The following is a 23,916-nucleotide window of genomic DNA, read 5'->3' as shown; positions in this document are numbered from 1 at the left end:
TGGAGGAAGTAGATATTCACAGGGTCTCAAAGGACCAGCCCACAAATTACTTGTTAATTACAGCGGGGGAAGGATACCTTGGAAAAAGCACCATGGAGAAACCTGGCAGTCACCACTTTAACCAAGTGATCAAAACTAACATCACCAGTGATGGGACAGGCCGACCTCACATGCCCCTTGCTATGATGAAACATCACCTGCAAAGTGCTTGGTCCTGCCCCTAGTGTTTAACCTGGATCTACTCATGAGAACACAAACAGATACTTCCCGATTAAGGGACTTTCTGCCAACAAACAAACAACCCAAAACCAAAACACAAAAACCAAAAATACCTGGATTCTTCAAATAGATCTATGTCAGGAAAGGAAAAATCAATCCATTAATTGAATGAATGAATGAATGAATGAATGGAATGCTGGAGAACAGTTCTAGATTGAAGGAGACAGACGTGACAACCAAAATCAATGTATGATCCTTGATTGGATCCTTGATAAAAATTTCCAAAAAAAAGGATAAAACAGCTATGACAGATATTCTTGGGATAATCGAGGATATTTGAATGCGGAGTGGATATTAGATAATACATCCATGTTAAATTTCCTGAATGTGCACATTGTACTGTGGTTAGATAAGAGAATGTTCTTATTTCTGGGAGAAACACACTGAATTATTTAGTGGTCAGTTTGTGATGGCTGCAATTACCAAATGGCTCAGAAAAAAATATATGTATATATTTTATATACAATATCATAATATGGTGTACATTAATATTAATACAGAGGAGGAATGGAGAGAGGGAGTGGGGAGAGAGAGACAGTGTGTACACGTGAGCACAACCGTGGCAAGGTAGTAACAATTGCCACCGAATCCAGGAGAGTAGTATACGGGTATTCATTTTACTACTCTTGTGAGTTTTCTATACCTTTTGAAAATTTCAAAATAAACATTAGGGGAAAATACCCCCAATTCCCCCCATCTCTTGCAATACTGCAGGAGGCTCAATGTTCCCCTTTTTTGTGTTTTCTTGAAAATGTGCATTTCTTTAAAAGATTGTATTTATTTGACAGAGGGAGAGAGCACAAGCAGGGGGAGGAGCAGTCAGAGGGAGACAGAGAAGCAGGCTCCCCACTGAGCAAGGAGCCCCGTGCAGGGCTCGATCCCAGGACACTGGGATCATGGGATCATGGGATCATGACCCGACCCGAAGGCAGATGCTTAACCGACTGAGCCATCCAGGCTCCCCTGAAAATGTGCATTGTTTTATGTGGGTGTTCTATTAGACTTGGCTTCTTACTTTTCCAGTTAGCACTGTATGGCTTGCTTGCTTGTTTGCCTGTTTTGCAGTAGGCCTTAAAGATCCATCCGTGTTGCCAATCTCTTAAATCTGTTTTCTTCTAATTTCTACTTGGTGCTCCGCGGATGTATTCCTCACATCTTACTACTGTGTCCCCCAGGGATGGACACCAGGCAGGCTCCAGCTCCCCACACTGCAGCCTTGGACATGTCCCCTTAGAGACCTGGTGGGAATGCCCCTAGGAGAGAGCCCTGGATCACAGGGCACAGTCAACTGCTATGTGGCCTCCTGGACTGGCTGCTCCCAGTCACACTGCATGCAGTGCAGAGGGGTCCATGTAATCCACATCTCCTCCAGCTGTCAGCTTTATCCAGCTTCTCACTTTTGCCACTCAGACTCACTGTCAAGTGACATCACCATTGCTATCTTTCACATGTCTCTGATTTCCAGTCACTTCGAGCATCTCCTCATTTGCTGGATGGCTTTCAGTTTCTCCTCTTTTGTCAATTGCCTGTTCATAGTCTTTTCCCTGTTTGCACTTGGGGTGCTATCTTTTACTTGTTGATTTGCATGTGCTCCTCATGGAGTCGAGATCTGCGCTGTCCAATCTGATCTGTGTAACATGAAATCTCCCCTCTCCTCCACATGTGGTTATAAGCACTTGAAGTGTGGCTAATAGAAATTAAAACGTGCCAGGGATTCCTGGGAGGCTCAGTGGGTTAAGTGTCTGCCTTCAGCTCAGGTCATGATCCTGGGGTCCTGGGATCGAGTCCTACATTGGGCTCCTTGCTCAGTGGGGAGCCTGCTCCTCCCTCTGCCTGCTGCTCCTCCTGCTTGTGCTCTCTCCCTCTTTCTGGCAAATAAATAAATAAAATCTTAAAAAAAAAAAACAAATTGAGATGTGCCGGCAGTGGAAAATACACACCAGATTTCTAAGACGCAGTACAAAGAAGAGCAGATATAAAATATCACATCTCTCGGGGCGCCTGGGTGGCACAGCGGTTAAGCGTTAGCCTTCGGCTCAGGGCATGATCCCGGCGTTATGGGATCGAGCCCCACATCAGGCTCCTCCGCATGAGCCTGCTTCTTCCTCTCCCACTCCCCCTGCTTGTGTTCCCTCTCTCGCTGGCTGTCTCTATCTCTGTCAAATAAATAAATAAAATCTTAAAAAAAAAAGATTTAAAAAAATATCACATCTCATTAATTCATTTTTATGCTGACAACATGTTATAGTAATAATAATGTGGATATACTGAGCTACATAAAAATGTGTTACTCAAATTCCTTTCACCTGTGTCTTTTATTATTTTAATGTGGCTGCCAGACGATTTAAAATTACACGTGCACTTGCATTGTTCTACTGGGTAGCGCTGGGGTATCGAGCACTCGGCAGCTTCAGTGATGATAAATAATGTTTAGACGGAGCTTCCTACGTGCCAGACACTGTTCTAAGAACTTTACACTTATTAAACCGTCTAACTCTCCTAACCACCCTGGGAGGTGGGTAGAGTATTAGGTATCGCGAACACATTCTCCAATTCCGCCACGGGATGATTTGCTTCAGCCATTATATCCTTCGCGGAGAAAACGTCTACCTGCGATATAACGGGACTTACCTGCTTGTGGTTTGCACCCATGAAATTTCATTAAGGAGGCTCTTCTCTTAAATCACAAAGTTATTCTTCCATATTTTCTTCTATTCATTCTACAGTTTTAGTTTCCCTGTGTCTTTTATTCCATCTCTAGTTCACTGCAAGTTGTGGGGTAGGATGCAGTCCTCTTTTTCTCCATCACCCGTGCTGCTCACCAGGTGTGTGACCCTGGGCTTCAGCCTGTGTGCCTCAGTCTCCTCCTCTGTGAAATGGGGATAATAATAGGACACACCTCCTAAAGTTGTTAGGATTATGCTAGAATGAAATGAGCTATTCTGGGTCAGATGCCTACAGTGGTACCAGGTAGATAGTAAATGCTCAGAGAATACCAGCTGTTGTTATTGAACCGTGTTGAGGTCAGAGAGATGAATAAACACAGTATGTCATAATAGAAATGGCTAGAAACAGACACCTTTATTAAGCTCTTACTATGTGCCAGGGCCTGTGCTGCCTGCTTTTCGTGACTAATCACGCTGGATATCACTCCCATTCCATAGAGGGGGAGACTGAGGCTTGGAGAGGGGGGAGCCACTGATTCCAAGTTGAGCAGTGACTCATGGGTATGGTGCTTTAGCTTCAACCCCAAGACACATGACATCCCTCTGGGTGGGTGGGTCATACTTGCCTCAGTGTGGGGCCTGACGATGAGACATGGGGGACAGGAGGACCAACTAGGGACAGTGCCGAGGGACAATACCCTGGCAGAGTGATCTCGGAGTTTAATTGCCTGGCTCTTTGTGGCCTGTGGTTGGGCTCTCCCTATCAGCCTAGCAGGAGTGGTCTCAGTGGGACGGACCTGGAGGGTAAGCAAAGGAGGTGGCCCTTACGGGGCTGGGTCCTATGGCCCCAGGTCCCTCAGACCCAGTGCAGGCACCTGCCTTTTGCTGCTGGATTTCAGAAAGTCATGATAAAACCTGGAAGCAGTGCTGTTTTCTGGAGGGCTAATGGGCAGCTCTCTTTTTTGAAATGCCTCTCTGGTAATTTCCCACCACCGCCTTGGCCCCCACCCTGTCCAGCCCCATCATCCCCAGCAGTTGACTTCCCGCACAACTCCCAGCTCCATCCACTTTCCACTCCTAGGTCTGCAACCCTAACAGCAGCCAGAGGGCGCCTCTGAGCTCCTGAGTCAGGTCCAGCCCCTCCGTAGCTGAAGACCCCCGCCAAGAGGCCATCTGCCCTCAAAACACCCTTTGCTGAACTATTCCATCTGGAGACAGGCTTAGCTGTGTTGATGTCCACCAATATCGTCCCAAGGAAAGGTGGGCCCCCATTGAGACAAACCACCCAGTCCTCAGCTCCAACTTCCCGCAAAGGCAAATCAGGCCATGTCCCTCCTGACTCAAACTCTCTCAACAGGCTTCCCTTCTGCCTCGGGCGTGCAGGCCTGCCTCAGCAGGGCCCTGGCACCTGGCCTGTCTCACCCCAGCCAGGCCCCACCCTCCTCTCTCCTTCTGTCTGTTCCAGCCACCCCAGGCTGTAGGGCCTCGTGCCCCTCAGCCCAGCCTTGGTCAGTCCACACCCCTCGGGTGCCTAACAGCCTCATCCGTGGAGCCTCAGCTCTCATGGCCCATCCCCGAGTCTGACAGACTCCTGTTCCCTGGCCTGTTTCCTCAGGGCATGCCAGGCGTCTTCCCTCCAAGCCCTCTGGTCGTGGGAAGTGACTTGCCCAGTGTAACGGGCTGAATGGTGGCTCCCCCAAAGATATGTCCATGTCCCTGACACTGTCAATGTGACCTAATTTGGAATAAGGGTCTTTGCAGAGGTCATTAATTTAAGGATCTTGAGATGAGATCAGCCTGGATTAGGGTGGGCCTGGAACCGAACAAGCATCCTTAGAAGAGACAGAAGAGAAGACACAGTGGTGTGCAGGGGGGAGGGCCGTGTGAGGTCCAGAGGGGTGGGGTGGGGGGAGGGAGGATGGAGCCCCGAGGAAGCATGGGACAGATCCTTCCTTGGAGCCTCCAGGAGGAACCAACCCTGCTCACACTTTGGTTTCAGACTTTTGGCCTTTGGAAGTGCTAGAGGGTGACTTCCTGTTGTTCCAAGCCACATAGTTTGTGGCGCCTTGTTACGGCAGCCACAAGAATCTAAAATCTCTGTTTTAGTTAGATCTGTGTTTCCGAGAAGACGATGAGCTTCCCAAGGACCCCCCACATCGCCTTGTCATTGGGGCTTCCAGGGCCTGGTGTTGACCTGACACTCAGGAACTGTGCCGAATGACTAACCCATGAATCGTGAAGTAGGAGCAGGTCCCCAGGAAAGAGGGGCTTTCCTGGAGCCAGAGAACCTCCACTTCTACTGGGTGGGAGCTGGAGGAAGTGGGGCACGGGGGACCTTTCCCAGAGGGAACCACCAGCAGCCCCCAGGGCTGGGTTGTCCTTTCTCTGCACACTCTCTAACATGAGTAGTCAGAGGACAGATGTTGTCCGAATCAGTTTGTCACTCAATTACTCATTCAACAAACACTCAAAGGGCAATTCTGGGCCAAGCACTGCTCTCAGCGCTGGTGATGAAAGATTATCAGGGCATGGTTGGTGACCTCGAGGAAGCTAGGGAGACCTCTGGAGGGAGACCTTGTGGATCTTTCCCGAGGTTTGTCTCTCCTCCCTCCATGACGAAGAGGGGAGATGTCGGGCTGAGTCATCACAGTTTGAGAACTCGGAAGTTAGATGCCCCAGGTAGGCATGGAATCAGGAGACCAGGAAAGCATTCTCCAGTCTGTGGGAGAGAACATGATTACCTGTATTTTAAGGAACAGATTTTATTTTATTTTATTCATTTATGCATTTATTTTTAAAGATTTTATTTATTTATTTGACAGACAGAGAGAGAGCGCACAAGCAAGGGGAGGGGCAGAGGGAGAAGCAGGCTTCCTGCTGAGCAGGGAGCCTGATGTGGGGCTCAATCCCAAGGTCCTGGGATCGTGACCTGAGCCGAAGGCAGACACCCAATCAACCGAGCCACCCAGGCGTGTCTAAGGAGTAGAATGTAATAGAAAATACGGGCACTTGTTGTTTGCGTTGTGCTGTTTTCAGATAAAGTTTGGTGCATTGAAATTCAAGAGTGATGATGTAACTCAGGGACTTCAAGTTATACAAATAACACTCCCCGCCTCCCAACCCAGCAAAGGAGAACGAAGACAAAGCAAAAACCCAAGTGCTGGGGCACCTGCGTGGCATAGCAGTTAAGCGTCCGCCTTTGGCTCAGGGCGTGATCCCGGCGTTCTGGGATCCAGCCCCGCATCAGGCTCCTCTCCTAGGAGCCTGCTTCTTCCTCTCCTACTCCCCCTACTTGTGTTCCCCCTCTCTCTGGCTGTCTCTCTCTCTGTCAAATAAATAAATAAAATCTTTAAAACAAAAACAACACCCCAAGTGCTTGCAAGCTCCTACCTCTCTCTGAGGAAAAGCTGAAGTTCTCCCAGGGACCCACCAGGTCCTACACCATCTGCTTTATCACCGCCTGCCCTCACTCCCTCCCACTCACCCCTTGCTCACTCTGCTCCAGCCTCCCTGGGCTCCTGGCTGGTCCTCAAACAACTCCAGCACACTCCTGCCTCAGGGCCTTTGCACAGGCTGCTCCCTCTGCCTGGAACACTCTTCGCTCAGTATCCACGTGAGGAAGTTACCTCCTTCAAGTCTTCACTTATATGTCATCTTCTTGGGGAGGCGTTCACTGACCATGCTATTTAAAAAGTGCCCCAAACTCTCTACCCCCAATATTTTATATTTCTGCATCACTCTCCCCACTATCTAGTACATTAGATGTTTTATTTATCTTTATATTCTTTCTCCCCCCAGTCAATCCTTAGCTCTAAAAGAGCTGGAATTTTTGCCAGTTTTATTCACCACTGTGCCCCCAGCATCAAGCACAGGGCAGGGCACATAGTAGGGAGTCAATAAATGTTGATTCAATGGACAATTACTTATTATGTGTCAGGTGCTATGTTGTGCACTTAAATTATTAACTAATAAGAGTGATATTTAAGAAGACCTGGGACCTGGGGCACCTGGCTGGCTCAGTCAGGAGATGTGCAACTCTTATCTCTGGATTGGGAGTTCAAGCCCCACGCTGGGCGTAAAGCTTACTTAAAAAAAAAATTGGGGCACCTGGGTGGCTCGGTGAAGCATCTGCCTTTGGCTCGGGTCATGATCCTGGGGTCCTGGGATAGAACCCCACATAGGGCTCCCCACTTAACAGGGAGCCTGCTTCTCCCTCTCCCTCTGCCTGTCGCTCCCCCTGCTTGTACTCTTTCTCTGTCGAATAAATAAATAAAAATCTTAAAAAAAAATTAGGGGCACCTGGGTGGCTCAGTCGGTTAAACGTCTGCCTTTGGCTTGGGTCATGATCCTGGGTTCCTGGGATAGAGCCCCGTATCGGGCTCTCTGCTCAGCAGGGAGCCTGCTTCTCTCTCTGCTTGCCGCTCCCCCTGCTTGTGCTCTCTCTCTCTCAAATAAATAAATCTCTTAAAAAAAATTAAAAAGACGACCTGAGACAGGCTTTCGGCTAAGTGCTTTAGAAATGTTTGCTCATGGTAATTGCACACTTGTTCTGGGGCAGGCCTGTAGCACAGAGGCCTGCTCAGGGGGTAGCTGTCACTTGGGGGCAGTGAGAAGGCTAGGCTGCGGTGATTGTCCTGTTTTACAGGGGAGGGACCTGAGGCCCTGAGAGGTTTTGTCATTTGCTCAGGGGAATGCAGCGAGCAGAACTCGAACTCAGCACTCCCTGAGGGCGCACAGATGCCAAGTTCGTAATGTCATGTTCCTTGCTTCCCTGATGCATTTCCTTGCCCACTTCTCACGCAGACCACCATGAAGTTTGCACCTCATTTGTCTCATTTTTTTAAAGGAGGCCGCTGAGACTCAGAGAGGGGAAGCCACCTGCTCTAGGACACATGACAGCAAAGTGACAGAGTTGGGATTCGAACTGGGGGCGGCTCAGCTCTGGAGCCTGGCGCTCTGCTGCATCTTTCGAGCGAGCTGGTTGTCACAATAGCATGGGAGATATCCTGCGTCAGGTTTAGCTTCCTCAGGCAGGGTAGGGGCCAGGTCTGGAGCTGAGGGTCTCAAGGGATCATCTGGGAATTGGGTTCCTGGAGCTCAGCTGAGAGCACTCACCTGCAAGGACCTTGGACTCGCCTCACTTTGGGGTTGCCAGCTGTTGGACTAAGAAACCTTCACATGATAACTAACACACAGTGCTTATCCTGTGCAAGGTCCTGGTGTGTGCCTGTGGGTATCTCCGTCTCTGGAAACCCTTACAACCCTAGAAGAGGTGCTGTTATTATGCCAGTTTTACAGTTGAAGAATCTGAGGCACAGATGGGCTAAGTCACTTGCCCAAGGTCACACAGCTAGAAAGTGGTTGTAGAAGAGGAATTCGAATCTGGAAGCAAGAACAACGGCTACGGGAGAGGTAGGGGCCACCAAACACTGATCTGGATCTTCACACCCAGGTAAGTAGTGCTGGCAGACTAAAGGTGTATCATTACGGGAATGCGGAAGCTCTTTATTTCCCCCATAGGTGCGCAGGGGAAATGCCGAGTGCACAGTACATACCATTTGTGTAAAAAACCAAAAGTTGACTTGTGCAGCAGCTCAGGAAAGGTACGTGAGAAACTGGGCACATTCTTTGGGGGTGGACTTGAATTGCAGAGTGGGGGAGAGGATTTTCATTCTGTCCCCTCGAGAGTTTAGTACTGTGATTACGTAGCCAAAACCCCCCAGAAATTTAGAAATTATGCCTATGCTTATGTAAATAGACTGTCCGAGAATGCACCAAAGCCCATGTTCTTCATTTTCTAAAGGAAAAGATCTCTGATGCCATGGCTTGTCCATACTGTGACAGCAGAAAAGGGAACTGCAGGCCCAGAGGAGGGAAGGGACTCACCTTCTCACAGGCCAAACGTTTGAGTTCTGTACTGTTTAGATCACGTTAGAGCGCGGCCCTGCTGGTACGGGGGATTCCGGGGAGCTGGGTTCACCAGGAAGCTCCGCACGTACTGACACGGGGCTCAGCAATGTGCTGAGAGTCCCCGTGGGAAAGGAAAGCAAATCCGTTGCAGGGAAGCAGGGCGGCGAGTACCAAGTCTGCCAGCAAACACCCCAAACACCTCAGGACACACACAACCTGGGCCACTACGGCAAAATAACCCGTGTTGGAAAGGCAAGCTTTCCGCCCACCCGAGTCCTCTTGGTTCTTTTCATCGTGAACATTTTCCTAAAGAAACCCGCTGCCCCACGCAGTGCTCTAGGTAGGTTAGTTCTGGAAGTTCCAGAACTGGGTATACTTAGAGGCTTTGTGCACTTCTGTGTTGGCGACTTGATATGGTCACAGGGACCTGCTCCCTAAGTAGACACTGGGGCGCAGGGATGGCGCTCCTGGGGGTCTGTGACCCCGACCGAGGCCAGGGCCAGTTCTGCAGTAAATGCCATCTTGCCTGAGGCAGTTCAGTAAACCTCTCTTGGCTCTGATGTGCAGGGTCACCTCCCAACTAGGATGGCATCCTCGGGGCTCGCTGAAGCGGCTCTTCTAAGGAGAGACCCACATCCTACATTTGGGGGGAAAGCCCTCTGGATTTGTGCCAACAGCTGCCATTAGCTGCGTGTGACTGCAACAACTGAGAAACTAAATTTATTTTATTGAATTTTAAAGCATTTCCATTTAAAGAAGACAAAACATTCCCATCACTTGCAGAAACTTCTCTTGGACAACACAGCTCCTATACCATTTTCAGTGGTTAAACTGTTTCAGTAGCAAGGGAAAGCCACTCCTGGGTTGATTTTAAAACAGCGGTTAAGTTTTTACTTCAAGACATTTTGTAGCAAAGTAGCAATAGGTTGTTTTAAGCCTATATAATTACTTACCTTGTAATAAAACCAGTTCCTTAAAAAAAATTACAAAGGAAAAGAGCAGCTTCAGTGGCCTGCCAATGAAGCCAGGGCAGGAAATGGGTCTTCTCCAGGGCGGAGTCAGCCCTGGGCTGGAATTCCAGTCTGGTTTGGCTGGGGCCTGCCTGACACCCAGCCTGTTCTAGCAAGAAAGGAGTGGAGGGGATCCTAAAGGCAGACCATGCACCTCCCCTGGGCCCCAGCAACTGGGCCCTGGAATACAGGAAAGGGAATTGCCTAACTCCGCCCCAACCTTCCTAAAACCAGCTCTGAAATCCACAGGGCCCTTTGGGTGCCTGATCAAGTCCAGGTGGGATGACATTCTCTACTCCGTATGCAGCCCAGGAAGGGAGACTTCTCTCTCCCTTGCAGAGGACTCCTGCCTCTGTGCCCACCCCCAACCTTCCCTGGCCCTTCCCTTCCACCCTGACTGCATCTGGAGGGACGCCCAGCCACCGCCCCAGCCCATCAGCAAAACCCTCAAACAGAGTCGCAGGACCGCTCCCCTGAGGTTTAGCATCAGTCTTTAATGCTGTCGTGCTGCACATTGACAAGTCACACGCTTTGGTCTCGTGTTGGCAGTGGCAACTTACAATGAGTCTAAAGGTCTGAGCACCAGACTGGCCTGCAGGGAACAGACACTTGTTCCAACCCGACCCCCCTCCCCAACTCCCAAGGTTCCTTTTGAATTCCATCGTGGCCCTGTACAGAGAACAGCAGCTGCCGTGGACTGGTTTCCTTTGAGGGCACACCAACATTACACAGAATTATAAAAACATATTTACAGACGTTCCACAGTGCTCCTGTAATCAGAAGCAAAGACCCTTTTATCAAAAGGGATTATATCTAGAGCTGTGCAAAATTCAAAAGGATCAGATCCTTTTGAAAGAGTCCAGAGTCCATTAAATGAAAAATTACCTGGGCCACTTATAAGTCCCAAGTGTGCCAAAAGATTGCCTTACAGATAAAAGAAAAAAAAAAAAGTGTGACCCATAAGTGAGTGCACTTGGCCTCAGAGTCAGAGATCGAGAAGTTCCCCGGCTCTGTCCAGGGCCTCTGACCCTCCAGCGAGAAGAATCTGTGCAACTCATTCACATAAGGCCGGCTCCCTTGGTCCTGCTGGAACAAGAGGTATTGCTTGTGGGCGCCGGCCAGGCAGTTTTGCAAAAATAATCTAAGTTGGTTCTCAATTTGAGATGGCAAAAGAGAAAACAGGATTCTTCAGGGGAAGAGCAAGACGTGGGAGACAAATACAGAATAAAACACGAACCGATCACACAACAGAAACCGAGGAGTGTACAGGGTCTGGTAACTAAGATGGCAGGTTGGCACCACCTAATGGCCACAAGTAAAGGGAGTACAGACACATCAAGTCCAGCTGTGGGTCTGCCTCTCGCCCGTGGGCAGGGCCTGAAGGAGGGTGTGGGCGCAACCCGGGAGGGCTGCAGGAACCAGTGGGACAGACTGGAATGCCTTTTCCTGCTGTCCCCACCACCTGCCGCCCTATCGCTCGAAAAACCACTTAAGTCTAGTGCACGACTTTGAAAGATTGTAATATATTCTCTGGAAAACATTCAGCAGTACGAAAGCCCTCCCTGGGCCCTCCCGCCCTCTCACGGGTCCACAACTGGTGGAACGGTCCGGAAATCCTTGAGCTCTGGAAAGGTCCCTGGTCAGTCCTTAGAAGCACAGGAGACTATATTGGAAGAACCTGCTCAAGTACGGTTCTTGACGTCTGCGGAATCCTTTCGGGAAAGATTACTTCAAACTCAATAACGAGGTCCCCGCGTTTCTCGGGCGTCTTGGGGAGGGGGAGGCCTTCTCCAGGGACTTTTCGCCGCATGCCAGGCCTGATGACATCTTTGAACACAACGGGTATGGTCCTGCCGTCCAGAGTGGGTACGTTCACCGTGCAGCCACACAAAGCCTTAGAAAGCAAAGAGAGAACGTTAGATGGAAGGTAGCTTAGGACGCGCAATTCCTGCCCAGAAGCTGTTTGATATAGGGGAAGCACCATTAGGCCCCTGTAGCTAAGACCTTGTCCCCGGATCTACCCAGATCGCCAGCATGGAAGCTCTGGAAAAACAGAGCCCTGGTTAGTCTTGTTTTTGCTGTATCCCCCAAACCTGGCTCCAAAGTGCTCAGACATATCTGTCAAGCAAATACCGAATAACTTCAAAAACCAACCATCTCCCTCCACATACTACCCTACTTATTAGTATCCTACCTCCCGAAGGCTGATCCTGGCTGGGTAAATGACATCAGAGCCATCTCTCTTAAAGATATTGTGTGGCTTGTCCTTTAAAACAAAGACAATGTCAGCTGGAATGTTGTTGGAGGTCTGGTCACCTTCCTTGGGGAAGGTGATTTTGGTCCCTTCTTTCCACCCCCGCTTCACTTCGATGGTCAAGATCTTGTCTTCGTTGCGAATGCTTTTTCCATCGGGGTTCAGCCGCTTATGGGAGATTTTCATCTTCTTGGTACAGCCGCTATAGATCTCTTCAAGCGAGACCCTAAGGTCATGGGTGACGGGGGGATCTTGCTTCTTTCGGGTGGGCTCTTGGGCAGGACGGGAACGGCCAAAGTTCATGTTGGTGAAGCCACCCATGCCCATGGGGAAGCCAGAGAATGGGTCATCAATGTCCATGCCTTCCTCCCCATTCCGCTGCCCAAAGAAGGTGTCAAACGGATTTCGGCCACCGAAGAACTCTGCAAACATGGCATGAGGGTCTCCATGGAATGTATAGCTGAAAGAGGTACCGTTAGCACCACCGCTGCTCCCGCCGCTGGGGCCACCACCCTTTAGACCTAAAAGACAAAACCAGAAGAAATCAGATGGTTGGTGGTGAGCTTCTCCCTCCCTCCCCCTCAAAGGAGCGTTCACTAAGTGGAAAAAGCTTGACAATCATGAAGGGTGGGGGGGGTGGAAGGAAATTTTTTTAGCCTGTCAAGAAGAGTAAGAAAGAACCCTAAGCCAGAGTCACCCCCCCGCCATACTTCAGTATGCCAGGACAGTGGCAAGGGGCTCAAGCGCCCTCTCTAGGGGCCACGGAATTCCCGCCACTTCTTGACTGACCTATCCTCCCCACAAAGATATGAAAACTTACAAAAAATCCATTAAGAGATCAGATGAAAAAGGCACGCTCCAGGGTCAGTGCTAAGTGTTTACTCTTAGAAATACTCAAGAGCTAGGAACGTGTGAGGAGCAGAAATGAAAGCAAAACCATAAACGCAGCTTTTCAAATTCTCACACCCTGGCACTAATTGCCACCATCCTTACATAAAAAGCCACTTATTTCTTAAGACCCAGCCCAGAAACCAGTCTGAGTCATCCACGGGCAACTGGACAAGGCAGCTTCCTTCTCTCGGCCTGAGAGGCCTGCGCCGAGGAGGCCGGGCAGAGGCGGGTCCCACGGCTCCCTGCACCTGGACGCGCTCGGGCGCTGGCTGCCATCTACGTGCTTGGCACCAGGTTAGGTAAGCACTTTACGGGGATTACCTCACTCCGCCCTCACAGGGGCCCCGGAGCAAGATCCGCGCTAATCAGCGCGCTCATCCGAAGGCTCGCCGCTCGCAGGTCGAGCGCGACACGCAGCCAGAAGCCCCACCCTGCGCCCCTGGACGCCAGGCCTGCCACCTCGGCCCAGGTGAGCCCCGACCGCCGGGGCCGCGTTGCCACGGGCCCGGCTCAGCCTCGGTACCCCCCTCCGTCCGCACCCCCACCCCCGAGACCGCTCGGGGACGTGGGTGGAGGCGCCTAGGGAGGGGCAACCGCAGACATGCTAGAAGCTTCTGGGCAAGCGGCGCGGCCAGGACTCCTCCTCCCATCGGGCGGCCGCCAATCCGAGGGCGGAGGCCCGCGTGGCCGGAGGTCGGGGGCCGCTCGCCCACCCGGCCTGGGGCGTCCCCCGGGGATGCCAGACCCGGCCTCCCGGCCTCGGTTTCCCCTCCTGTCAAACGGCGGGGGCGCGCCCCTAGCCGCGCGCGCACGTACCTTCTTCCCCGTAGCGGTCAAAGATCTCGCGCTTGCGCGGGTCGCTGAGCACGTCGTAGGCCTCGGCGATCTCCTTGAACTTCTCCTCGGCGCCGGGCTCCTTGTTCTTGTCCGGGTGGTAGCGTAGCGCCTGGCGGCGGTAAGCCCGCTTGATTTCCTCGTCCGACGCGCCGCGGGCCAGGCCCAACGTCTGGTAATAGTCCTTGCCCATAGCCCCCGCCTGCGGCCCGCCGCCCAGCTGTCGCCGTACCCCGGCTTCGCCGCCGCCCCGTCCCGGACTCTATATACCCGTCCGGCGGAAGCTTCCAGAGCCCGCCAGCCCCCTCCAGAACCTTCCGCCCCGCCCCCCGCGCCGCCCCGACCAATCACCACCTCCCAGTCCGCGACGCGCGACGTCCGGGGCGGGGTTGCACCGCCAACGGCCGCCTGCGCGCGGCCACGCCCCTTCCCTCTCCGCCCTCGGCAACGCTTCCCCGCGGCGCGCGCACCAAGCGACGTAGGCCCCGCCCACTTTGCGGGGAGCCAATCACGACCTTCTTTCACTGCCTTCACTGACCCCGCCAGCCGCGTGTGCCATCGCCAGCCTGGGTCAATAGGTTACGACACACCACTCGGGAAGGGGCGGGGCTGGATGCGGCCCCGCCCCTCAAGGTGCCCCCGCCCTTCCCCAGGTGACGGTAGAACTGCTCGCCCGCTTCTCACGGGGCCCGGAAGATGGGGGCACCCACTCCGGATGTTTCTGAGCAAGTTGGCTAACCTTGCCTTACCCTAGGTCCAACCCCCCACCCCGACTTCTGTAACAAGGGAATAAAAATACCCATCCGCCCTCTTTTCTTGGCTGTGGGGAGAATGCAATTAGGAGCCCCAGCACTGTCGCTGTCCTCACCATACAGTTTCCTATAAAGCAAGGTGAGGCCCCGGGACCAAAGCTCACCTCCACGGACTGATCTTTTCTCCGGGGAAAAAGGCTCCTCATACCTTTCACTTTACCGTTTTCTCAAAAACACCTGTCACTGAAATCTGAAATTATCTTATTCTTTGGTTTTCATGCTAAATCCACCTCCCTCCCAGCCTGCAGTTGCCAGTATCTGGCACCCAGTAGCAGTGGACACTTCATAAATATTCCTGCCTGTTTTTAATGCGCCTGCTTCATTTTTCTTCCCACTACATTAATGATTTGGGGGGACATGGGTGTGTCATACACTTCTCAGGGTCTGTGATCCCCTTTGGCTCTGAGAGTTTGGGGTGCCTGTGGTCAAAGACAGGGCTGATGGTGAAAGGAAGCTCAGAAAGGGGTACCACCTGAGAAGGCCCTAGGAAAGAAGCAGTGGTGGTGGTTGAGGTGGGAGTTTCCTGGAAGAACTGCTTGGGAGATCAGGGTGGTGTGACTGGCTCAGGAACCAGGCAGCAGGTTTCATTCCCAGTCTCAGCACTTCCTAGCTGCATGACCTTGGGCTGGTTACTGAACCATTTGGGGCCTCAGTTCCCTCATTTGTACAATGGGGGTAGTAGTTGTACCTGCCTTGTGAGTCACCATTTGTAAAGAGCCATCCAGGACAGAGGAAGTACTATCAAAGGGGTGACTAACCATCTTGCTGAATGACGGGCTGCTGAGCCACCCCTTTCCTGCAGCACCACAGTGAGAGGCTTCTACTGCTGAGAAAGAAGACCATGGTTTTCCCTGCTTTCCAGCTGGGGGATGCTGGCTATCCTTGGCCACTCACTGACCCCACCAAGGGGACTCAGTAAGGACTGGATTAGTACACACACTGGCCAACCTGGGAGGATGATGGGTCTGGGCTGGGCATCCATGAGTACAGTACAGAGGGGTCCTAAACCATCACAGGGGGAAAATAATTCAATTTTTAAAAAGTTACACGAATAAAAAAAATAAATTACATAAAGAGCAGGAGAGTTCTCATCATGAAGGAAAACCCAGCACTTGTGAACTTCCTCATGGTTACATGCTAATATTTCATTGTATAAATTTAATTTATAATTTTTAATTTAATTTATTTAGAGTTATACCTTTGGAGGTCTTCACATGGTTTTGGGTGTCTTTATATTTGGTGAACTTAGGGCTGGGGACTCCCCCTTCCTTGAGTAAGCCTGGGTCATGTTTGGGAATTTTTGTCTGCCCCCCAAAATACAGAAAACAACCCCAACAGCTCTCCTTAGGATTTTTTGTCCTGGACACTCACTGGACACTTCAAAATGGTATTGGAGAAGTGGCTTCCATAGAAACCTCAGCAGCTCTTGAGCTCTCAACTTACAGAAGATGGGATGGTTAATTTTATGTATCAGTTTGGCTGGGCTATAGTACCCAGATGTTCAATTAAACACTAAGTGTTTCTGAGAAAGTATTTTGTAGATGTGGTAAAGTTAATGTCTATAATCAGTTGACTTAAGTACAGGAGATGATCCTGGATAATGGGGATGGGTCTCGTCCAATCAGTGGAAAGGCTTTAAAAGCAAATAATACTGAAGTTTCCCTGAGGACAAAGTGTCAGCTCCTGGCCAAGAGTTTCTAGCCTCCTGACCTGCCCTACAGATTTCGGACTTGCCTGGCTAGCACCCACAATCACGTAAGCCAATGCCTTGAAATACATCTTTTAATTCTCTCTCTCACACACACACTCACGAACACATATATCCTGGTTCTGTTTCTTTGGGAGAACCCTGACTGATAACAGGAACAAAGCAGGTGAGTCTGGAGTCAGTCAGCCTCAGCTGAAATCTGGGACCCACTATTTACTTATTTACTGCCTGTGTGATCTTGCACAACTTGCTTGCTCTCTTGGAGCATTAGGTGTGTCCTCTCTAAAATGGAGATAAGAACAGATCTTAACTCCCAGGGATCTTAACATCCCATATGAGGATGAAATTGAGAGGGGCCAGGAAATGAACATTATAATAACGGCTGATGCTGACACGGCCCTACTATGTGCCAAGCTGCCTCCAAGTGCTCCATATGTATTAATTCATTTAATCCTTGCAATAATCCTATGGGGTTGGCCTAGTGTTACCTGCATTTTGCAGGTGGGAAAACTGAGGCTCTGAGAGGTCATGTGACTTGCTTGCGGTCACCCAGTGAGCAAAATGCTGAAGCGTAAAGGGTTTAGCACACTCAGTGTTTATGGTAAGCACTCAGCTCGTGTACAGTGTGATTCAGATGATGATAAAGGCTTCATTTAAAAAAAATGCATTACTACTGTTTTCAACTCTGCTTCTCTTCATCAAACAGAACTTCAAAAGGACTACAGCCATACGAACCAACAATCCCACCCCTGGTGGAATACCCATGTGAAATAAAAACCTATGTTCACATAAAAGCCCATGAGCGGATGTTTATCAAAGCTTGATTTGTAATTATCAAGAGCCATTAAAACCTAAATGTCCTTCAGTGGGAGAATGGATAGACAAACTGTGGTCTAGCCACATGATGGAATACTATTCAGTCGTAAGAAAGGACTGAGCTACTGGTACAGAAAACAATGCAGAGGAACCTCAAATACATTATGTTAGTGAAAGAAGCCAGACTCAAAAGGCCGTCTGAGTTGTCCTGCTGTGATTCCATTTTATAAGGCATTCCAGAAAAGGTAAAAGTATTAAGGCAGAAAGCGGATTGGTTGCCCGGGGCTGGGATGTGCTACAAAGGGAGACAGGGGATTTTGGGGGGGATGATGGAAATGTTCTATATCTGGACTGTGATGTTAGTTACACAACTGTATACATTCAAAGCTGTATACTAAAAAAGGTAAATTTCACTGCATGTAAATTATAGCTCGATAAAAAGAAAATTCTATGGACTTAATACAAAAGGCAAGACAGGGGGGAGCCTGGGTGGCTCAGTCGTTAAGCTTCTGCCTTCAGCTCAGGGCCTGATCCCAGAGTCTTGGGATCCAGTCCCACATCAGGCTCCCTGCTCCGCTGGGAGCCTGCTTCTTCCTCTCCCACTCCCCCTGCTTGTGTTCCCTCACTCGCTGGCTGTATCTCTCTGTCAAATAAATAAATAAAATCTTAAAACAAACAAACAAAACCCAAAAGGCAAGACAGGGTAGGACTTGGGAAGCCTCTCTCTGGGGTTCCTGACACAGTGGAAAGTTGCTAACCAGCCCTGGCTTGTCCGCTCTAGGCTTCACCTTCTCTCACACAGCTCGAACCAGCTCCATCACATACCCCAAAACAAGCCAAGCCAGGTTCCCAGAGAAATCAAGATCTTACCTTACCTGCATGTGGGAAATACAAAAGGAGCTTGTGAGACAGACAGACGCACCAGAACTTCAACATTCAAATGACCATGGGTTCCCCCAAATCTGAGATCCAAAGAGTCCCCTGCTCATCCTTTGTTACTGCCACAGCACCAGACCTTTCTGGAATTTCCCCTTTGGAAATTGCCATAACGGGCTTATTACAGTTGGCTCAGCAAACTAGTTGTGACTGTTATGAATTAGCCACTGTGCTGGGGGTGCCGCGTACACAAGCAGGGTCTAGCTGTCCCTAACTGACAGGCATAGAGCATTATGTTAGTGAAAGGAGCCAGACTCAAGAATGGTTTGGACAGAGTGGCCAGTCTTCATTCTGAAGGTGGATATTATTTCTGCTGACAGCCTGGTTACTGGAAGCCAGATGAGGCCAATAAGGAGTCCTTACACCTACAATATCCATCAAAAACAAAGGGGAATTGTCCTTTCTGAGCTGGATCCTGCCTTTCTATGAGCTTCCTGTGGGTGAGGAGAGGGTGGAAATTATTCGTATGCCCTTGTGGGCACACAGCAGAGTATGTTCACAAAATGATTTGGTGCCTATTGAGTGAGTGTGGGGCTCAGGAAAACAGTCTTGAAAGGTAAATTACAGAATGTTCTGAGTCTGTAGGAATATACGTGGACTCTGTCCAAAATGACATCTGTTTGGACCCCACACACCTTACCTAGCTGGAATGCAGGAATACAGTAGATACACTGACTCAGCCCACGTTAGAGAAGCTGGGAATTGACAGGGCAAAGTAGCAAAACTTGGCTAGATTTTAGGAGTTCAACTGTGCCCCTCAGCACTTCACAATTAGATGTCTCAAGGAAGTCAACTTGGTAAGATGTTAACTTTTGGTTTCTAAGTGATTACTCCTCCTGTCCCCCTCAATGAGGGCAGGGAATGAAGCCTGTCAGGACACAAAGGATCTCAAGATACTGTGAGCCCTATAACTGCCAACAGAAAAAAGATCTGTGTTTTGGAAAGCACGATTATAAAACACTTTTATGTTTTCATCTCTTTTGCCCAGATAGGCCTCGTGAAAAAGACAGTGTTTCTGAAGACCACAGCCTTGGCTTCCTTTACTGGAAGACACAGGTCCCCCAAACCTGTAGCTTTAGAAGTTTCCAGAACTGAACCTGAATGACTAAGTGCTAAGCACTGACTCACCTTGCCCCACCCTGCTCCCCTGTGAATCAGTGATTTACCTTTGAGGACTTCTCACCACGTCTCTGATGTCAGGCCTCTAAGTTCCAGAGGGTTCCACAGTTGATGAAGCCTCAGGGGCAGGGTCTGGAATGAGGAGAAAGGAAAGAAGGTGAGGGGGTGTGCCGGGTGCTACTTACCTTGTACTGAAATCTTGAATGTGTGCAGGAGGATGTGTGTATGTGTGTGTGTGTGTGAGTGTGTGTGTGTGTGTTTGTGATGACATCCAACTTCCCCAGTCTGCTCATGGCAAATAATCAAAGGAGCAAAAGCATGGCATGAACCCAGACCAGCGCTGTCCAGTAGAGCCAGTGTGAGGCAACTGCCAACCACAAATGCAAGCCAGGTCTGTCATTTTAAATGTTTTTTTTTTTTTTTTTAAGATTTTATTTATTTATTTTAGAGACAGAGGGAGAGAGCACAGAGGGAGAGGGAGAAGCAGATGGGGCTCAATCCCAGGACCCCGAGATCATGACCTGAGCCCAAGGGAGATGCTTAACCAACTGAGCCACCCAGACAGCCTTTAAATATTTTAATAGGCATTTAAAAAAGTAAAAAAAAAAACAGGGTAACTGAATTGTAATAATCTGTTAATCCAATATATCTAAAATATTATCATTTCAACTTGTAATTAACATTCAAGGTTATTAATGACTTTTTTTTTGTTTTTTTTACATTCTCCTTTTCACACTGTCTTTGAAATCGGTTTCTGTTTTACACTTACAGCACATCTCGATTTGCACCAGCCACATTTCAAGGGCTCGCTAGCAACATGTGGCCAGTGGTGACCATACTGGATGGCACAGGTAGACGAGTGCGGGCCCCGGCCTACGGGGCGGGGCTTGTAGCCCCCAGAATGGGGCGAGGACTCAGGTTGTAAGTTGGGGGATCCCACGGTGGCTTTTCATCCTTCATTTCCCCTTTCTTTCCCTCCCATTCATGACAGATGGGGGTCCCCCCGCCGGACATGCCTTTCCATCCAGGCGCCCCAGCACACGCCCCCAGCACCTAGCCCTTTTTAGGTCGCTCCCCATTACGCAGGGGGCTGCCCACCTGGGAATTCACACAGTCGCGCCGCCCGCCATGCGGATGCTGCCCTCCCTGTCACTCAACTTTTTGCTCCCGCCCCCAGCTGTAAGGTAACCGTCGCTTCCCTTGGTTTCCACAGCGACGCCACCAAGGGGCGGGGAATGGCGCGCGGCTCCTAGGCCTTATTTTGATTGGTGGGTGGCCAAGCACCTTTCGGCTCGTCCCTGCCTGGCCCGCGCTCCTCCCCCTTGGTGTGTTCCGCAAGCTGATTGGCCAGCCTCATGGCGAGAGCTGCTAGTGCTTGCTCAAGACCAGCCTCGCGGGGCGGGATCGAAGGTGAGCGTCCCGAGCGCTGATTGGCTGTAGGGGCGCTCACGACAGGGAGGGGCGGGGCCGACGCGGAACCGAGGTTAGTCTCGCGCGGCGCCCGCGAGCGCGTTGAGGGACTGTGTTCCTGTGGCGCGTAGGTAGACAGCAGCGGCAGCAGGCGCCGTAGGGGCCGTGTGAGGGAACCATGAAGCACTATGAGGTAAGGAACGAGGAAACCCGCACTGAGCGGCCGCCGCAGACTCATTGGTTTTTCTTCTTCGCGGGACCACGGAACCCCCCTTTCTGTTCCTGTGCCCCAAAGGGCGACAGGGACGGCGCAGGCGCAGTGGGCGCGCGTTGTGCCCCGGGACCTCTCGTAAATTGCAGTGCGCATGTGCACAGGGGTATTTCTACTTCTGCAACCCAGGCTGTTTTGGGGTTGTCTTTTCTTGGGGTCTCTGCAGGATCTGGGAAGCTGGATGGTTCCTTGCAGCTCCCCCAGCGGCCTGGGACAGAGTTGGCAGGGGAGGAACAAAGGTACGGGACGCTTGCTCCCGATTCTTTGGTGTCTTATACAATCTTGCACCATGCCACTTCCTCAGGCTTAGGAAGGGTCTTCGCAGTCAGCCTTCTCGGACACGACCTTTGGACCGCTTCCCTCGACCGGGACGTCCTCGAGAAGCTTGGGCGGTGTGGGAGGTGCAGTTCCAGGGCTGGCTCCCGCCGAGCAGCAAAGCTGATCTTGCTCTTTGATAATCTAAGAGATCCTCTCAGTCAACTCCTGAGTGTCACCAGGGAGAAATCTCACAGCCACAGCCGTTCCTGAAGCCCAGGTCTTCTGACTCCTAACTTGGGCTTCTTTTTCCCTTAAAACGAAGTCTTTTGATGGGCCTAGAGACCTAGCTGATAATATAATATTAATAATTTAATTATTTGATCATTACTGACTTTTAAGTAACATTAATAAACTAATTTATTATTTAAACACATAATAATAATTTAGCGTGTGATTATTCTTTTTTTTTTTAATAATGATTTTTTATTATATTATGTTAGTCACCATACAGTACATCCCCGGTTTTCGATGTAAGGCTCGATGATTCATTAGTTGTGTATAAAGCGTGTGATTATTCTTGTGCTATGAGATTCTGTTACCTTATTTTGTTATCCTCATAGGCCTCTGAGATCGGAGGCTATTATTATTCCCATTTTTATAGATGAAGAAATAGTCTCAGAGCTGTCAAATGACTTGCCCAAAGGCCCTCAGATGGTAACTGCAGAACAGAGAGAGGAACTCAGGACTCCAGAGTCTTATTTGCCAGCTCCTAGGCCATGCTGGTCCCCAAATGAGAACTAGCAGGTAGAGATACCTTTTTTCTCTCCTCAGTTTAAAAAACTGTGGCAAAATACACATAACATAAAATTTACCATCTAACCATGTGTTAAGTGTTCCGTTCAGTGGTCGTTGTGCAACCATCACCACCATCCACCTCCAGACTTCTTTCCTTTTGCAAAACTGAAACTTTGTCCCAATTAAACAGTAACTCCCTATTCCCCATTTTGCCCAGCCTCTCACAACCACCATACTGCTTTCTTTTCTCTTTTTCTTTTCTCTCTCTCCTTTTTTTTTTCCTGTGAGAAAACACGGCAGAGACACAGTATCTTTTATGACTTAGTCTCAGAAGTCACACAGCACTATTTTTGCAATATACGGAGGTTACACAGTCTCTCCTTTTTTAAAAGTAGGTTCCACACCCAGCGTGGAGCCCAGTGCAGGCCATGAATTCATGATCCTGAGATCAAGACCTGAGCTGAGATCAGGAGTTGGATGCTTAGCCGACTGAGCCACCCAGGTGCCCCTACCATACTGCTTTCTATCTCTGTGACGTTGACCACATTAGGTACCTCACATATAAGTGAAAGAGATTCCCTGTTTTTATTTACAAGTTGAATAGCACTACCTGTGTTTGTCCCTTTTATAATTACTATTTTTGGTAATTTACCCAGAATCTTTGAAAATATTTTATACATTTAAAAAAGTACAAATGAGATTTATATGTACTGCTCATGGGTATGTACATAATAAAAGGATAAATTGCAATTAGAGGTCAGAAATGTGTGGGGGAGCGCCTGGGTGGCACAGCGGTTAAGCGTCTGCCTTCGGCTCAGGGCATGATCCCGGCATTCTGGGATCGAGCCCCACATCGGGCTCCTCCGCTACGAGCCTGCTTCTTCCTCTCCCACTCCCCCTGCTTGTGTTCCCTCTCTCGCTGGCTGTCTCTATCTCTGTCAAATAAATAAATAAAATCTTTAAAAAAAAAAAGAAAGGTGTGGGAATTACACAGAGGAACCATTGCTTGGGGAAAGGGAGTGGGGAGAGAGGGGGTGGGGAAGGCTTCAGCCATATCTGTTTTATTGAAAAAAAAAAGGAATCTAATATAAATATCTGTTAAATCTGGGAGGTGGGATCTTGAGTGTCTGCTTCTTTTGGTACTTTTTTTCTTGTGAACTCTTGTGTCCTTTTGGAATAGGTGAGGAGTAATTATGGGTTTTCTGGCTATTGAGCCCTGTTTTAATGTGTGGGTCTCTCTGACTTTTGTACTTTAAATTTGGTGCCTGTTTGCAGAAGGGTGTTGTGTTCTGACACTGGGTCTGCTTGGTCTCTTCACTCTCACACCCTTCTTCGTGCTGCAGTGAAAGAACAGGCCTTCCAAAAATGCCTTTGGGATTGATTTTGCATTTGCAGATAGGAGGGGATGCTGGTTGTGGTCCCCTCTTCTTGGGCTGGATAGTCCTGCTGGATTAGTAACAGGGACAGGTCACATTTATTGTTTCCATCCAAAAACCTGAGCGGTGGGTACTCTTTGTCACCCCATTTGTGTATAAGGGACCTGAGGCCCAGAAAGGTGAGGTAACTTGCCCAAGGTCGCGTCGTGGTAGAGACGGGATTTCCCTCATCCATAAAAGAGGAATCAGGTGGGCACGAGTATTACTTCTACTTTACACATAAGGCAACTGAGGCTAAGAGAAACAAATTAAGTTGCAGAAGGTCACAGAGTCAGGAAGCCGTGTTGCTGGGCTTCAGCCCTGGGTTTGCCTATTTCCTTTCTGTCCCTGCTGATGCTTCCAGAGGCTGCTGGTGGCAGGGCTGGGCTGTGCTGTTTCCATAGTTCTAAGAACAGAACTTCCCTAGAGGGAGAGTGGGAGGGGCTCTGTGGGTCAGTGTGGACTGCTGGCCTAGGGTCTTAAAATTGGATGGGCTTGCCCCTTGGAATTAGAGGTGGGAGCCGGATCGGGA

General features: G+C 49.8%; 2 protein-coding genes and 1 long non-coding RNA gene across 3 annotated transcripts in view; 1 reads left to right on the top strand and 2 right to left on the bottom strand.

The window, feature by feature from the left end:
* Nucleotides 1-10,339: 10,339 nt before the first annotated feature.
* DNAJB1 (DnaJ heat shock protein family (Hsp40) member B1) lies at nt 10,340-14,118 on the bottom strand. The gene is made up of 3 exons (XM_040629188.1): nt 13,827-14,118; nt 12,060-12,640; nt 10,340-11,759 (listed from the first exon to the last, which is right to left on the bottom strand). The coding sequence occupies exons 1-3, from the start codon at nt 14,035-14,037 to the stop codon at nt 11,529-11,531; spliced, it is 1,023 nt and encodes a 340-aa protein (XP_040485122.1). The 5' UTR covers nt 14,038-14,118; the 3' UTR covers nt 10,340-11,528.
* A 3,689-nt stretch (nt 14,119-17,807) lies between these two features.
* Nucleotides 17,808-23,916, bottom strand: part of LOC103682113 — a 22,278-nt gene continuing 16,169 nt past the window's right edge. The window contains exon 3 of the long non-coding RNA XR_005834602.1: nt 17,808-19,367. This is a non-coding gene — a long non-coding RNA (uncharacterized LOC103682113). The remainder of the gene's footprint in view (nt 19,368-23,916) is intronic.
* TECR (trans-2,3-enoyl-CoA reductase) overlaps nt 20,687-23,916 on the top strand; it is a 22,572-nt gene continuing 19,342 nt past the window's right edge. Inside the window, exon 1 of the mRNA XM_040629191.1 lies at nt 20,687-20,838. Coding sequence (XP_040485125.1) covers nt 20,824-20,838 — 15 coding nt within the window. The 5' untranslated portion in view covers nt 20,687-20,823. The remainder of the gene's footprint in view (nt 20,839-23,916) is intronic.

This window comes from Ursus maritimus, unplaced genomic scaffold, assembly GCF_017311325.1.
Source record: "Ursus maritimus isolate PB19 unplaced genomic scaffold, ASM1731132v1 scaffold_14, whole genome shotgun sequence".
Lineage (NCBI taxonomy): Eukaryota > Metazoa > Chordata > Mammalia > Carnivora > Ursidae > Ursus > Ursus maritimus.
Note: the sequence above shows the minus strand (reverse complement) of the source record. Positions and strands in the feature narration are given on the sequence as shown.

Coding starts and splice junctions, on each gene's coding strand:
- DNAJB1 (XM_040629188.1), bottom strand. CDS start 14,037: ATGGGCAAGGACTATTACCAGACGTTGGGCCTGGCCCGCGGCGCGTCG. Junction 12,641..13,826: donor TGACCGCTACGGGGAAGAAG/GTACGTGCGCGC, acceptor TTTGTCTTTTAG/GTCTAAAGGGTGGTGGCCCC. Junction 11,760..12,059: donor CCAGGATCAGCCTTCGGGAG/GTAGGATACTAA, acceptor TTGCTTTCTAAG/GCTTTGTGTGGCTGCACGGT.